General features: G+C 36.2%; 1 protein-coding gene across 3 annotated transcripts in view; it reads right to left on the reverse strand.

Moving 5' to 3' along the window:
* Positions 1-14703, reverse strand: part of LOC106868853 (serine/threonine-protein kinase DCLK2) — a 200615-nt gene that overhangs the window by 76698 nt on the left and 109214 nt on the right. For 2 of the 3 annotated variants that reach the window (XM_014914296.2, XM_014914295.2), the window contains exons 3-4: positions 5377-5473; positions 1875-1946 (exon numbers count right to left, since the gene is read on the reverse strand). In XM_014914296.2, the coding sequence (XP_014769782.1) occupies positions 1875-1946; positions 5377-5473 (169 nt within the window). The remainder of the gene's footprint in view (positions 1-1874; positions 1947-5376; positions 5474-14703) is intronic. The other variant, XM_052973788.1, reaches the window with a different exon arrangement.

The raw sequence follows: 14703 nt of genomic DNA on the forward strand, positions 1-14703 counted from the left end.
ATCATCATCGTTATCATCATCTTCATCGATATTACCAATATGGACATGAACGAAATTTTACTATTTTTGTAACTTTTTCCGGAACATGATACTGAAGTTATATTTAAAAGTACGCCACTGAGATATTGATTAGGAAACGTAATATCAGCAAGAACAGGTAAAATTAGGGTTAGCTGAAGTTAATTGGTCTCTCTCTCTCTCTCTCTCTCTCTTTCTCTCCCCCCTCTCTCTCTCCCCCTCTCTCTCTCTCTCTCTCTCTCTGTCTTCCTCTCTCTTATTCTTTTTGTTTTTGTTGTACTTTTTGAGTGTAAGCGATATTATTACTTGGTGAAAACACAGGTGCTGGGTGTAGCTGTGTGGTAAGAAGCTTGATTCTCAGCCATATGACTTTGGGTTCAGTTCAGCTGCATGGCACCTTGGGTAAGTAAGTGTCTTCTACTGTAACCTCAAGCTAACCAAAGCCTTGTCACTGGATTTGGTTGATGGAAACTGAAAGAAGCCTGTCGTATATTTATATCTATAAGTGTGTCTTTCTGTCTGTGTTTGTCTCCCATCACGGCTTGACAACCAGTGTCAGTGTGTTTACATCCCCGCAACTTAACGGTTTAGCAAAACGGTCCAATAGGATAAGTACCAGTCTTTAAAAAAGAAGGCACTGGGGTTGATTTATTCTATTAAAGTTCTTTAAGGTGGTGCCCCAGTATGGCCACAATCTAATGGCTGAAGCAGATAAAGAACAAAAGGTAAAAGAGCCAACCAAGAAGAAGACCAAACAACTCATCATCAAAGATTCTCTCACCAACCAATGAAACTGCTTCACAGATATTATTCTCTGTCTCTTCTGCCTCAACTACATTAGTTTCCTCTTCCTTGTATTGAGTCAAAAGATACAAAAAGGTGATGAAAACTTCCTGGAATTGGGTAAAACAAAATACAGGAGGATCAATTATTTATGAAGATTATCCAAAGTATTCCCCTCTCAGATTCACACATTTATTGCAGTGGTCCTTCAGTTTTTCTAAGCTTTGTAAAAGAACTCAGGAGTTCTTAATAGTGCATGACCCTTGCTAATCAATTTCCAATTTGTGTTGAGCTGGTGTAAAGACATTTTGCTATCCTGCTGGCTACTTGTTCCACATGGGTACGCTTACACACACATTTACACACACATAGATACATATATGCACAGCCAAACATGCATTTGTGCAGATGTGGCTGTGTGGCAAGAAGTTTGCATCCCATCTGCATGGTTCCAGGTCCAGCCCCACTGTATGGCATCTTGGCTGACCAAAGCCTTGTGAATGGGTCTGATAGACAATAACTGGAAGAAGTTTATTGTGTGTGTGTGTGTGTGTGTGTGTGTGCTTGTTCCCCACTACTGTTGGACAATTGGTGTTGGTGTATTTACTTTCCTGTGACTTAGCGATTGACAAAAAAAGCTGATAGAATAAGTACCAGGCTTAAAAACAGAACGCAAGTAATGAGGTCGACATGTTTGCCTAAAAAGAGTTCTTCAAGGTGGTGGTGCCCCAGCATGGCTACAAACTGATGACTGAAACAAGTAAAAGGAAAAAGATAAATGGTAGACACAAATACACACACTGAAATATGCACACACACACACACACACATATATATACACACACTTAAAAACACACATATAGATACATAGTCACATTGCATACGAATTCTCTCACACACACACACATGCACAAAGATTTACACATATGCATACAAACATGTACACATACACACAGACATCCTCTTCCACACCCCCTTACACACACAGACACAAACATACCTATGATAAAATAAAGAAGCAGGAAGAGACAAAATGTGGTGGAGGGTAATAATTGCAGAGGAATTTAACTTACCAGAATTACATTTTATTGATAATTTCTTCAACATCAAAGAATCAAATGTCTTTTGACTGACTATTTTCTTTTCTGCAAGAAATATAATTTAATTTTAAAATAATCTAGTTTAAATAAATTTTACTGGTTTCAAAGTTAATATTGTATTGTTTTAAGTTTTGCAATATTTTGGTAATTTATTGCTTTATTCCTCAAGTTACAACAAAATCATCCAAACATTCAAAGTAGATGCTGCTGTCTTGCATCATCCGAAGCCACCTTTCTTCCACTTCTTTGATTCCATACTGGTACCAGTTTTTGTCCTTTGAAGTGAATAACTCTTTCACTGAAACTTCCACCTGTTTTTGGTTGATGAAGTGTTGTGAACACAGGAAGTGAGCCATGGATTGGAACAAGCAATAATTCAAGAGAAATATTTTTCAGCAGTCCTAATGTGCATAAGCAGTGGTTAAGCAAAGACCAGCTTTTGAAAACTGTTGCCAAACATGGGCATTTCATACACAAGGTGATGCTCTGCATCTGGTGGAATTATAAGGGGATAATTCACAATTAGTTCTTCTGGACAGTTGACCCACAGATGCCAAACTGAACTGTGAACAGCTGCAGTTGATGTATGCCATTGTGTGGCAACAATACCCAACATTAGTTAATAGAAAATGAGCTCTTGTGCAGCAGAACAATACAAGACCTCTTGAACAACCTGGGATAAAGTCCAGGAACTTGAGGGCATCAAATTGATGCCACACTCAGCATACAGTCCAAATCTAACTCGTCTCAGATTATTACTTGCTCTGCTCTGTATTGCTAAAAATTTGACTCAACATAATATTAAGACCTTCAATTTCCCACTTGACTAATCTTATCCCTTCATTCACAGCTTTGCCTGCTTCACCTAATTCCATAACTCTTTCATTCTACAGGGTGTCCACAAGGTCTGGGTACATGGAGTAAATAAAATCATAACATAAACAATTAAATATAAGAAATAATAATTTCTTAAAGTATGTGTTAATCTCCATGTACCCAGACTTTGTGGACACCCTGTATTTTTGCACACTGTTTTCCTGCCATTTCTTGCTCATGTACGAAACTCAAATAGTTCTGAGTTACCTATCAGTTGCAGCCAGTTTTTTTGTATTTGACATTGAAGGTATAATACATTACTCAATATTCATTTTTGTCTCATCAACTTTTTTTACTAAGAAGGACTCTGTCAGTTTTACTAAATAATATAAGTTTTACTGACATTGTACAACACCAGTCTCTTTTGAGATTGTATATGTATGTGATGCATATGGATGAGGACAGCTGTGTAAAAAAATGCGACATCCAACCCATGCCAGCAAGGACAACAGGCATTAAATGATGATGATGATGTGTGTATGTGTGTGAATGGGCATATGCATGTGTGTGCACACAATTCTTATACATTCTACTTGTCCAGGTTCTATTACCCTTTTTCTCTCTTGTGTATCTACAGAATACGCTATTTAACAACAAATAACCTGTGCACGACTACAATTATAAGAAGTTGTCTCCAACATTGTAATGATGGCAATAACGAAATAAATAAAGGGCCGTCTCAGCAACCAGTTAATATTGTTCTTCTTCTCTTGTTTATTTGCTGCATATTATTGTCACGCTTGTTAAGTATGTATGTTTGAGTATATATACATGGGTTGAGATTCACTACATCTGTTTCAGAGGTGTCCTTTTTTTTTTTTTTTGATGAACAAAATTATTACATCATGCAAGAAAACCCCGTTTTCTTCAGGTGAATTAAGAGTAAAATTTAACATTTAGGATTTTTTACATAAATAGAGCATAATGCATATTGACCCTTCCATCTTAGTTACAGCTGAGAGAGTGAATAGAGAATGCTATTTCGAAGTAAATATTCTTTTTATATGATGTAACATTTTTGCTCATCAATAAAGAACATTATTTACATTTGACGGATATTTGTCCTCATCTTGTTTGTTGTTAACACGTTTCGGCTGATATACCCTCCAGCCTTCTTCAGGTGTCTTGGGAAAATTTTGAACCTAGGTTCTCATTCGAAATTTCCCCAAGACACCTTGATAAAAGCTGGAGGGTATATCAGCCGAAACATTATGTTAACAGCAAACAAGATTAGGAGAAATATCTGTCAATTGTAAATAATGTAAATAATGTATATAATTCCTCATCTCGTAAATATAGAACTGAATAAAGAACATGTCTGAAACAGTTGTAGTGAACCTCGGACCATCTCTGTTTATACTTTACCACACTCAGAACCTCATTTGTGTTGGATCAGGAGCCTATAGTTGACTGGGAATACATGCCATGTGTGTGCTCCTCTGTGGCTTTGCATGCACTTTATGTATTTTGGTTCCTACTTGTGAATGTGTGCATCACAGGAAGGACAAATTCATATTTACTTCACCAAGTACGTGTGTGTGTCCATACACATTGTTACTGCACAGGTTTACTATTTTCTACACTGCTTTGATGCTTTTGCTATTGAGATATCTTGATTCTATCGGATCCTGAAAATTTTATTGTGTGTGTGTGTGCATGTGCATGCATGTGCATCTCTCTCTCTTTCTCTCTATGTATATATATATATATATATATATATATATATATATATTCAACTATCTATCAATGTCTACATACATACATATGTGTGCATATATATTGGTGGCAGGTTGACTGCGTGGGTAAGCAGTTTGTTCTAAATTGCTATCTTGGCTCTAAATCAGTGGTTCTTAACTTTTTTTTTCTTTTGATGTGCCTCCTTTTCAGGTAGTTATTATTCTTTGTGTCCACGCAAGTGGTGAGTGAGGTATCACGACTAAACTAACACAACATGGAGAAAGATTTATAAATTCTACTCTAAAAATGATAATAAAAGATTAGTAAATTTACTTTATAGATTACCAGTTAATTACTTCAATCTGCCTGATGAGATCCAGCTAAATTTCCTATATCAGGTTTAAAGTTAGCCCAAAAAAAGTCATAAATTTCCTCCTTAATTTACTGTAAATTTATTTTATTGCTTCATCAAAAATTGTAACACTACACTGAATCATTTGCATAATGTATATTCTATTATAGGTAAAATTTTTAATATGTTACCTCACTTGCCCCTAAAGCCTAACGTTCCCTTTGACATGCTCAGCATCCCAGTTAGGATGGTACTGCCCATGGTGAGAACTACTGCTCGAAAATGATGCTGATTTAAAGTGAAATATTAAATTGATGTTATCATGATAAACTAAGTTTAACAATAATAACAATGGAACATTTATCAACAGTGGAGAGTTATCAGTGGAGAATAAAGTCAACTTCATTGTAAAATTCAAATTGACTGAGATTTGAGAGCATTTTCAATTGACAGGAATACATTTTTTTATCACTGATTGAATAAACTGTTAGGGAAAATTCTTAAAAGTTCCACTCAATAGGATTTTGCAATTGTTTTCAATTATTTTCAGACAGATGTAAATATTCTTACCTCCTTCATCCAGATCAAAATCATCACGTGAATATTTCTCTGACCCGTAAGCAATGAAGACGGTATCATCTAAGAAGAAATCAGCCAATGTATTTACCTGAAAATAACAAAGATAAAGAAAAAAAGAAGAGGAATAAAACTCTGTTTGAGAAAATGCTCAGTTTCTGGTGATTTTTAAATTCAATAGTATTGATTCTATGGAGAAAAAGAAAAGGAGAAAGAGCAATAAAAGATTATGCAGACATACACACACACACACACACACACACACACACACACATGTATTCATATGTATATGTATATATATATATGGCTGTTGTTGACATGGAGAAAGCTTTAGACAGGGCCCCTCGGTCCCTTATCTGATAGGCATTGTTAAAGCTGGGAATGGAAGAGTAGATGGTGAGAGGTGTACAGGTGATGTAAAAGGATGCTGTCAGAAAGGTGAAGGTCAGCAATGAGTATAGCAAGTATACATGTAGGAGTTCATCAACGGGGTTGGTTTTCAGCCTCTTCTTGTTTATCCTAGTCCTCCATAACTGAGGAACTTAAAACTAGCTGTTCATGGGAGCTCCTCTCTGCTGATAACTTTGTTCTTATTGCTATCAGAACAAGAGAAGAAATTTCAGGTGTGGAAGCAATGTCTGGAATCAAAAGGCCTTAGAGTTAATGTAGCAAAGATCAAAGTCCTAGTAAATAGGTAAACTGACAAATCATTGATCCCTTCAGGGTAATGACCCTGGTTGGTATGTAGAAAAGGTGTTGATAGAAACTGCATAAAGTGTACCCAGTGAAAGCTATGGACGCATAAGAGGTGCAACAATATCAGAGGAAGGTAAACAAAAGTAGTCTTGTGTCAAACCGTCCAACCTAAGCCAGCATGGAAAATGGATGTTAAACGATGATGATGATGGTGATAATGGTGATGATGGTGATATGTAAATATAGACATATCTATATAAATTTACACACACATGTGCATGCACACATACACACACACACACACACACACACTGATGTGTGTGTGTGTGTGTGTGTATGTGTGTGTGTGTGCGTGTGTGTATGTTTGTGTGTTTGTGTCTGTGTCTGGTAACCAGTGTCGGTTTGTTTATGTCCCCATAACTTAGCAGTTCAGCATAGGAGCCCGATAGAATAAGTTACCAGACTTAGAAACAAAATAAGTGCTAGGGTCCGTTTGTTCAACTAAAAGTTCTTCATGGCAGTGCCCCAGCATGGCCACAGTTTAATCACTGAAACAAGTGAAAAAATAAAAGATAAATGAAGAACTCTGCTAGAAGAAGCCACGCCCATTCTTCCAAATGGTGACGTCATTGCTGATGGAGTTGTGGTTGGATGGCTGGACGGATGAAGGGAGAAGCAATATGGTATGGGTAGAGAACAGGGAATGCGTTGTGTTGCCTAAATTCTTCCTGCAGGCATCTGACACCGTGCAACAGGTCAATATTAGCACCAGAGTGCATGGTAACAGAAGGTAATCAATAAAATTTCTGCCTTGCTAAGAAACCAACAAGTCACTATACCAACATCAACACCATCATAATCACAGCAAGGGAACTTTTCTTCTATAATAGTAGAACCTTATTATTGAATGTAGCAGTCAGTCAGTTCTCAAATACACTCCCTGCCATATTTAAATTGTAACAATCACATGATTGATCCTCTATGAATTTATTAGGGTTATTGATATTAAACAACCTTAGTTCCCTTGTTAGTCGACATACAGCCTGGAAAATAGGGGAAATGGTTGATAGCAAGGAATTTCTTACTTGAGCGTTTGATCTATATATAAAACCAAAGCTTCTGTTGCCTTTAAGATAGGGATCACATGAATCATTAAGGGAGTTTCTATATAGTCACTTCTTTGTAATCACTCAGGTAGTTTCATTTAACAAACTTGTTTCATTTAACAAACTTGTTTCATTTAACAAACTTCCCTCTTTCAAAGTGATCTAAATTAAAACCTGCCCTAAAATATTTCATGTTAATTTATGTTCCAAATACCAGATTAAATAATGACAAAGTTATTTTACCAAATTCTTCATTATTTTTATGATTAAATGAACAAAGGCAGTGAATTTCAAACAGAAATATGATAACAAAAGGGTCAGTCTCTCCTTAACAAAATTCCTTACTGCTTTTAAAATAGGGACCACATATCTCATTGAGGTAACTTCTATGGGGTCACTTCTTATTGATGTAACAACTGAGTCTCTTTATTCAGCAAAACTCGTACTGTCCTTAAAATAGAGATCACACAGGTCTTTGAGGGAGCTTCTATGGGATCATTTACACTGCTCAATGTAAAACCATGTCAACTAAGTTCTTAATGTCTTTAAAAGAGGGATCACATGAGTTGGTAAAGGAGATTTTATCATTTCTACCCAATGTAACCTTCAGATTTTATGCAACAATATAGGGACCACGTGACAAAACAAAAGATGTTCTAAGCAGTTATAATGTAATCCACTTCTCAATAAATGTCTTTTTAACAATATCTCTACCATCTTTAAAATAGGTACCACATAAAATTGAGAAAGCTTCTGTGTAGTCACATTATTTGACTTTTCTCAATGCTACAAATCTCTCTATCTCCTGGGGCAAACTCCCAACACTCTTTAAAATAGGGACTACACAGACTGAAACCCTAAAAATCATTAAAATTCTTGAAAATACTGTTTTATTATTTCAAAGAATGAAACTAGCAAATTAGTGAGAGAATAAAAAAATATGTATGTATGTATGTATGTATGTGAGTGTGTATGTGTGTAAGTGTGTGTGTGTGTGTGCATGTGTGTGTGTGTACGACTGTACGTTCATGTGAGTGTATGTATGTATGCATGTATGTATGTTTGTGTGCATGTGTATGTATGTATGTGTGTATGAATATTATGTATGAATGTATGTGTGCTATCCAGATTAGAAGTTCAGGTTTATACCTGTAATTATTGGGGCCCTGGTACATGTAATACACTGCCTAAATACCAATCTTGAGAAATTAGGCTTCTCAAAACCAGAAAGGAGAAAACTGATTCAAAGACTACAGATCCAATCCATCACTGGAACTGTAAAAATCTGTTAAACTTTCCAGAAGTTTATTATTCAAATATATATGAGCATGTCTAGATATGTAACTATATGCATGAGAATACATACATAAAACATACAAATCTGCACATCCATACATATATGCATGTATGCATACATACATATATACATACAAACAGAAATACCCTGTTGTTGTTGCTGAACTGCTAAAATAGAATTATTTGATCTCCCTCTCCCTCTCTCTCTCTCTATATATATATGTATATGTATGTATGTGTGTATGTGTCCATGTTTGTATGTATACATGTATGTATGTGTGTATGTATGTATGTGTGTATGTATGCATGTATGTATGTATACATGCATGTATGTATGTTGGTATGTATGCATGTGTGCATGTATGTATGTATGTTGGTATGTATGTATGTTGGTATGTATGTATGCATGTATGTATGCATATATGTATAAATGCATGTATGTATGTATGCATATATGTATGCATATGTATAAATGTGTGTATGTATGCACTCCTTGAGCAGGTGAAAAAGACAAAGCTTGCCTGGTACATTTACATATCCTACCACAACTCTCTACCCAAAAACCATTCTCCAGGGTAACCTTGGGGGAGGGTGAAGGGAGAGGGGGCAGACAGAGAAAATCTTGGTTTGACAACATCAAGGACTAGACAGGTCAGAACACAGCAGACCTGCTATGCATGACAGAAAAGAAGCCTGTGGCAATGGCTGACTATGAAAACATCTAGAGTGACACCACAATAACTGACTGCATCAGTTGAGGTATCTTGGTATATATATATATATATATATATATATATATATATATAGTCCAACCCATGCTAGCATGGAAAGCAGATGTTAAACGAAACGATTGCTACCAAGCAATGAAAATGAGTGCTCAATACCACATTGGTGGCTAAAAGTTCTTTGTTTAAGGCTACCATTGGTTTCATGTTAAGAGAGAAATCCATTGAAAATTATCAAGCGTATCACATGGAACATCAGTGTTCCATGTAAGATCATAATAAAATTAATGTGTGATTTTGGGCAAATAAATGAATCTCAGGGTTAACAGCTTTGAATTATTATCTCCCTTGCTTCAAATTTAGGTTAAATTTGATTCAATTCGAATTGTCTGCAAACATATAGATGTACACGCATGCCTGCTTTAATATGCTAACTGTGTGTATTTATTAGTTCATATTTACATATATCTGCACCTGGAAATGCACATACATGTGCATGCATAAATACAAACACATGTAAATATACACATACATATATGTAATATATACAAATGTATACATTATAAATGTATACAAATACGTACAAAATACATGCATGTATACACACACACATACACATATGTATACACACACACATACACATTTCTGTATCTGCAATATATATATACATATATATATATGTATGTACACCAGAGTAAGCACATAAATGTGAAACAATGTGGAAAAAGTAGTACTCGAATACCGGAGACGGAGTAATATGCTTTATTAATAAAGCTGCAAAGACATCACAAAAACTGTTACTCAGAGTTTCACGTTCCCGTTCGTTGGACAGTTTTGTTTAGAATGGAACAAAAATAAGGTTATAAGCAAAAATATACAATTAGTTTAATGGATAGACATTTGAAAATGGTTTTGTTTCATTTGTCCTTTCAACTAATGCTATCTACAATGACCAATTACATGCAATTACAAATTGTATATATATATATATATATATATATATATATATATATATATATATATATATACGTGTTTACACATACACAGAGGTACACACACAGAGACACACAAATACACACACATATATATATATATACATATATATATATATACATATACATATATATATATATACATATATATATATATCTTGATGCTGATATTTATATATATAATATATATATGCTATTTGTGAAGCTGGTGATGATAACTATGTTGACCATTGTGAGACTTGTAGAGCTGCTGCTGCTGCTGCTGATGATGATGATGATGGTGATGATGATGATGATGTTGACAACGACAATGATAACAATGGTGATGATGAAGATGTTTTGGGCCTGACCAAGCAGGGAAAACTAGAAATTACTATCGTTATCATTAATCTTATTATTAGATACTATTATTATTATAACTCAATTTAATTGTCCTTCTTATCATATTTCTGATTCTGTAAACATTGCCCCCTTCACCAATCCCCACCATTGCATCTATCACCCCCTTCACAATCCCCATCACATCTAATTAGTACCCCCACCACCAAGATCTGACTGCTGGCAACACCAGTGCCACTACTGCAACCAAATCAACATTGGTATTTTATCTAATCCTCACTAATCAGTCTTGACAACAATCACCACTAAATCCTGTCCAGAACGTTGTTAGCCTTCAGGAATTTGGCCATCCCCACCAACCCTACCTACTTTCTGGCCATGTTTTTCGCTTTTTCTCCCCTGTAACTCTGTCTATTGGAAATTTTTCAGGAGGAAACATAACCCAGGCTTCTTTTTTTTTTTTTATCTGCCTCAAAGGGTCTATAATGGCTATAGGTACAGCCCCCTTTTCCAGAACAACCGAAATGATAAATTTAAACACTTTTAAAATCACCACCACCATCACCACTACTGCTATTATCTTCCTTATCATCATCATCAACACCACCACCATTATCACCATCACCACCACTATCATAATCATCAACAATACCACCATCAATAACACCACCACCCTTTCCTCTTCTCTTTTTCCAGCTCCTTCTCATCATCATCATCATCACCATCATCATCATCATCATAACCACCACCACCACCACCACCACCGTCACCACCACCACCACCACAACCACCACAACCACCACCACAACCACCATCATCATCATCATTGTCATTGATTTTTTTTTCTTCTTTTGTATTTTTGGCAAATGGTTTAATAAGAAAAGAAATGTTAGTGCCAGAGACTATTTCCTTCCCTCCCTTCCACCCATCAGTCTGCAATGACTGATGGGTGAAAAGGAGAGAACTCTACTAAATACTTGCTAAGCCCCACCCCACCCCTGCCCTGCTACCAGTGTGCCAGGTTGTGCTTCCGTTGTTGTGGTAACAACTACAGATACCATTCAAGCAATTCATACCATTTGCCCCAGCCAGTGGGGTGGCATCATTCAAAAGCTAAAACAATGTCAAGAGCATTGTGACTAGTGATGTTTAACAACGTCAGACAGTCTGGTCAGTACTGTGATGCCATGAAAAACTAGATTATAACTGGTTTTAACTAGTTTATAACTTGAGATAACCAGTTTATATGTTGATAATAATAACTGCTTTTTTAATTTAGGCATAAGGCCAGCAGTTTTTGGGGAAAGTTGGTTGATTAAATCAAACTGGGTATTTTGATTGAGGGTTTAATTTGTCAAACCCGGGAGGGACGAAAGGAAAAGTTGATTTTGGTGGGATTTGAACTCTGAATGAAAAGACTTGGAAGAAATACTGCAAAGCATTTTTCTGCCAATCCACCGCTTTAACAACAACAATAACAACAACAACTATAATTATAATAATTCTTTCTAGTGTGGGTTCAAGGCCTAAATTCTGTGTGTTGTGGTGATGGTGGTGGTGGGTTCGGTTGCTAGTCAACTATGTTGACCCTAGTATTTGATTGGTACTTTATTTTATTGACCACCAAAAGGATGAGAGGCAAAGATGACCTAAGCAGACTTTGAACTCAGAACATTCGATCTCCCCCTCCTCCTACACCTACTCCTCCCCCTCCTCCTCCTCATCATTATCATCAAACTTATTACATTTTATTACCATTACACCTTCATTATCAGCATTACATCATCGTGTTCATCATCATCATCATCAACACTATCACTATCATCCTCATAATCCTCATCATGCTCATCATCCTCTTCCTCCTCCTCCTCCTCCTCCTCATCATCATGAATAACATTGTCTTTATTGTCATCATGATTGCATGTTGCTTTGAACAGATAATGAAAGAAGAAAAAAAAAAACCCTGCCATACTTCTAAAGAAAGAAATATCTGGAATTCTTCATATTAATTTGCTATTTGGTAATTAACTAAGAATATCATTATGATTAAACGCTTTTGTTATTATTATTATTGCATTGTTCCACATCTTCTTGGTATTGTTGTTGCTGTTGTTACTTTCAATTATTGTGTAATTACTGTGAACGCGTATTTCACAAGTTCATCTTTTGCTTTCCTCTCGTAGAACCAAGGATGGTTGAATTACCAAAGTACTGAGTAACCTCATAAACATTTTGATGATGTTTCCTCCACTCCTTGTCCAGGAATTCACAGTGTTGCATCCATGTTGCATCCTGATGCTGTGTCCTTAATCCATGGCACTATGCTGGGGCTTCTAGGACACACCTTCTCAACGGTCAATACCATTTACTTGATGGAGTTTACACAAAACAATATTTGCTCTTGCCTTCATATCAGCTCAAAAAAAAAGAAAGAAAATTGTATTTCTTTTGTTTTGAATCATTTCTTGATGTATGTTAATGTCTGTACAGAGAAAGATAGCATTAATGCAGAGAGAGGGGGAGAGAGAAAGAGAGAGAGAGCATTTAAACTGAGAAGAAGGACAGAGAGAGAGAGAAATAAGGAGTGAGCATTCAAATTGAGAAAGAGAGAGGGAGAGTGAAAGAGAAAGACAGAGATAGAATGAGAGAGAGAGAGGGTGAGAGTGGGAGAGAGCGAGAGAGAGAGAGAGAGAGAGAGAGAGAGAGAGAGAGAGAGAGAGAGAGAGAGAGAGATTTGAGTCACTCATGGAATATGAAGTCTTGCTTTTCATTGATTGTTTTTGTTGTAAGGAGTTGTTGTGTTTTAATTTATTAGCAAAAGTTTTCCTGGCTTCGAGTTTTGTGATCATTGCATGCTGCAGGGGAAGCTGGGCTCTTATCCAGAGTGGGAGTGTTATGTAAGTGACAATGAGTATCTTGTTGACTTCCAGCATGGAGCTTGGATCCTAACACAAGCATATCAAGAGAATAAATACACACAAGCAAACATATATATGTTCATACCCTCTACAACACAAGGAATATAAACCCTCTCATATCATCATCATCGTTTAACGTCCGCTTTCCATGCTGGCATGGGTTGGATGGTTTGACTGAAGGCTGGGAGGCTGTACCAGGCTTCAATCTGATTTACCATGATTTCTGCAGCTGGATGCCCTTCCTAATGCCAAACATTCCGAGAGTGCAGAGGGTACTTCTTATGTGTCACTGCCACAGGAGTCAGTCAGGTGGCACTGGCATCGACCACGTTCAAATGGTGCCTTTTACATGCTACCAGCTCGGGAGCCAGTCAGGTGACACTGGCATCAGCCATGCTTGACTGGTGCTTTTTACATGCCACCAGTACAGAAGCTAAATATATGTAAATATATTTATGAATATATATATATATTAATATATCAAATGTTGTTGCACATCACTAGTCACAATGCACTTTGCATCATTTTAGACTTTGAATGATGCTACCCCTCTGGGACCAAAATTATCTCCTAATCAAAACAAGGTTGGAGCAACATGAAATGAAGCTTTTTGTTCAAGAACACAATGTGCTGCCCAGTCTAGGAATCAAACCCATGATCTAGTGATTGTGAGCGCAACACCCTGATCATTAGGCCATGTACCTTCACACACACACACACACACACACACACACGTATATATATGCATACATGATGTTCTGGTAATCAAATCAGCAAGCTTCATTATGTGCACTGATTTGTGAATATACAGTTGTATTATATAATGTACAGCATGCAAATTAATGTAGATGTATAAACTTCATTTATTATACTGTGAAATTATGATTATTATTATTATTATTATTATTGTTATTATTCAGTAGTTTTATTTTTATAACGTGCTTTCACTTCACTACCGAGCGCAGCTCTGTGCGCCTTGGGTATGTGCTGTGGTTTGCTGTGGTGCTCTTATGTTTACTGTATTGAAAGTGTTTTGCGTAGAATGTGTGCAGTACCCAGTAGTGCAATTTTCTGTATGTTATATATATTTGTAAGTCCTGGTGTTTTTGTTATGTATTTGTCTGAATATTTTTTTATTATACCTAAGGCACCTACTATGATAGGAATTGTTTCTGTTTTTAGATTCCACATTCGAGTTATCTCTATTTCCAGGTCTTTGTATTTTGAAAGTTTTTCCATTTCTTTTAGA

The sequence above is a fragment of the Octopus bimaculoides genome, chromosome 16, assembly GCF_001194135.2.
Source record: "Octopus bimaculoides isolate UCB-OBI-ISO-001 chromosome 16, ASM119413v2, whole genome shotgun sequence".
In the NCBI taxonomy this organism is placed as follows: domain Eukaryota; kingdom Metazoa; phylum Mollusca; class Cephalopoda; order Octopoda; family Octopodidae; genus Octopus; species Octopus bimaculoides.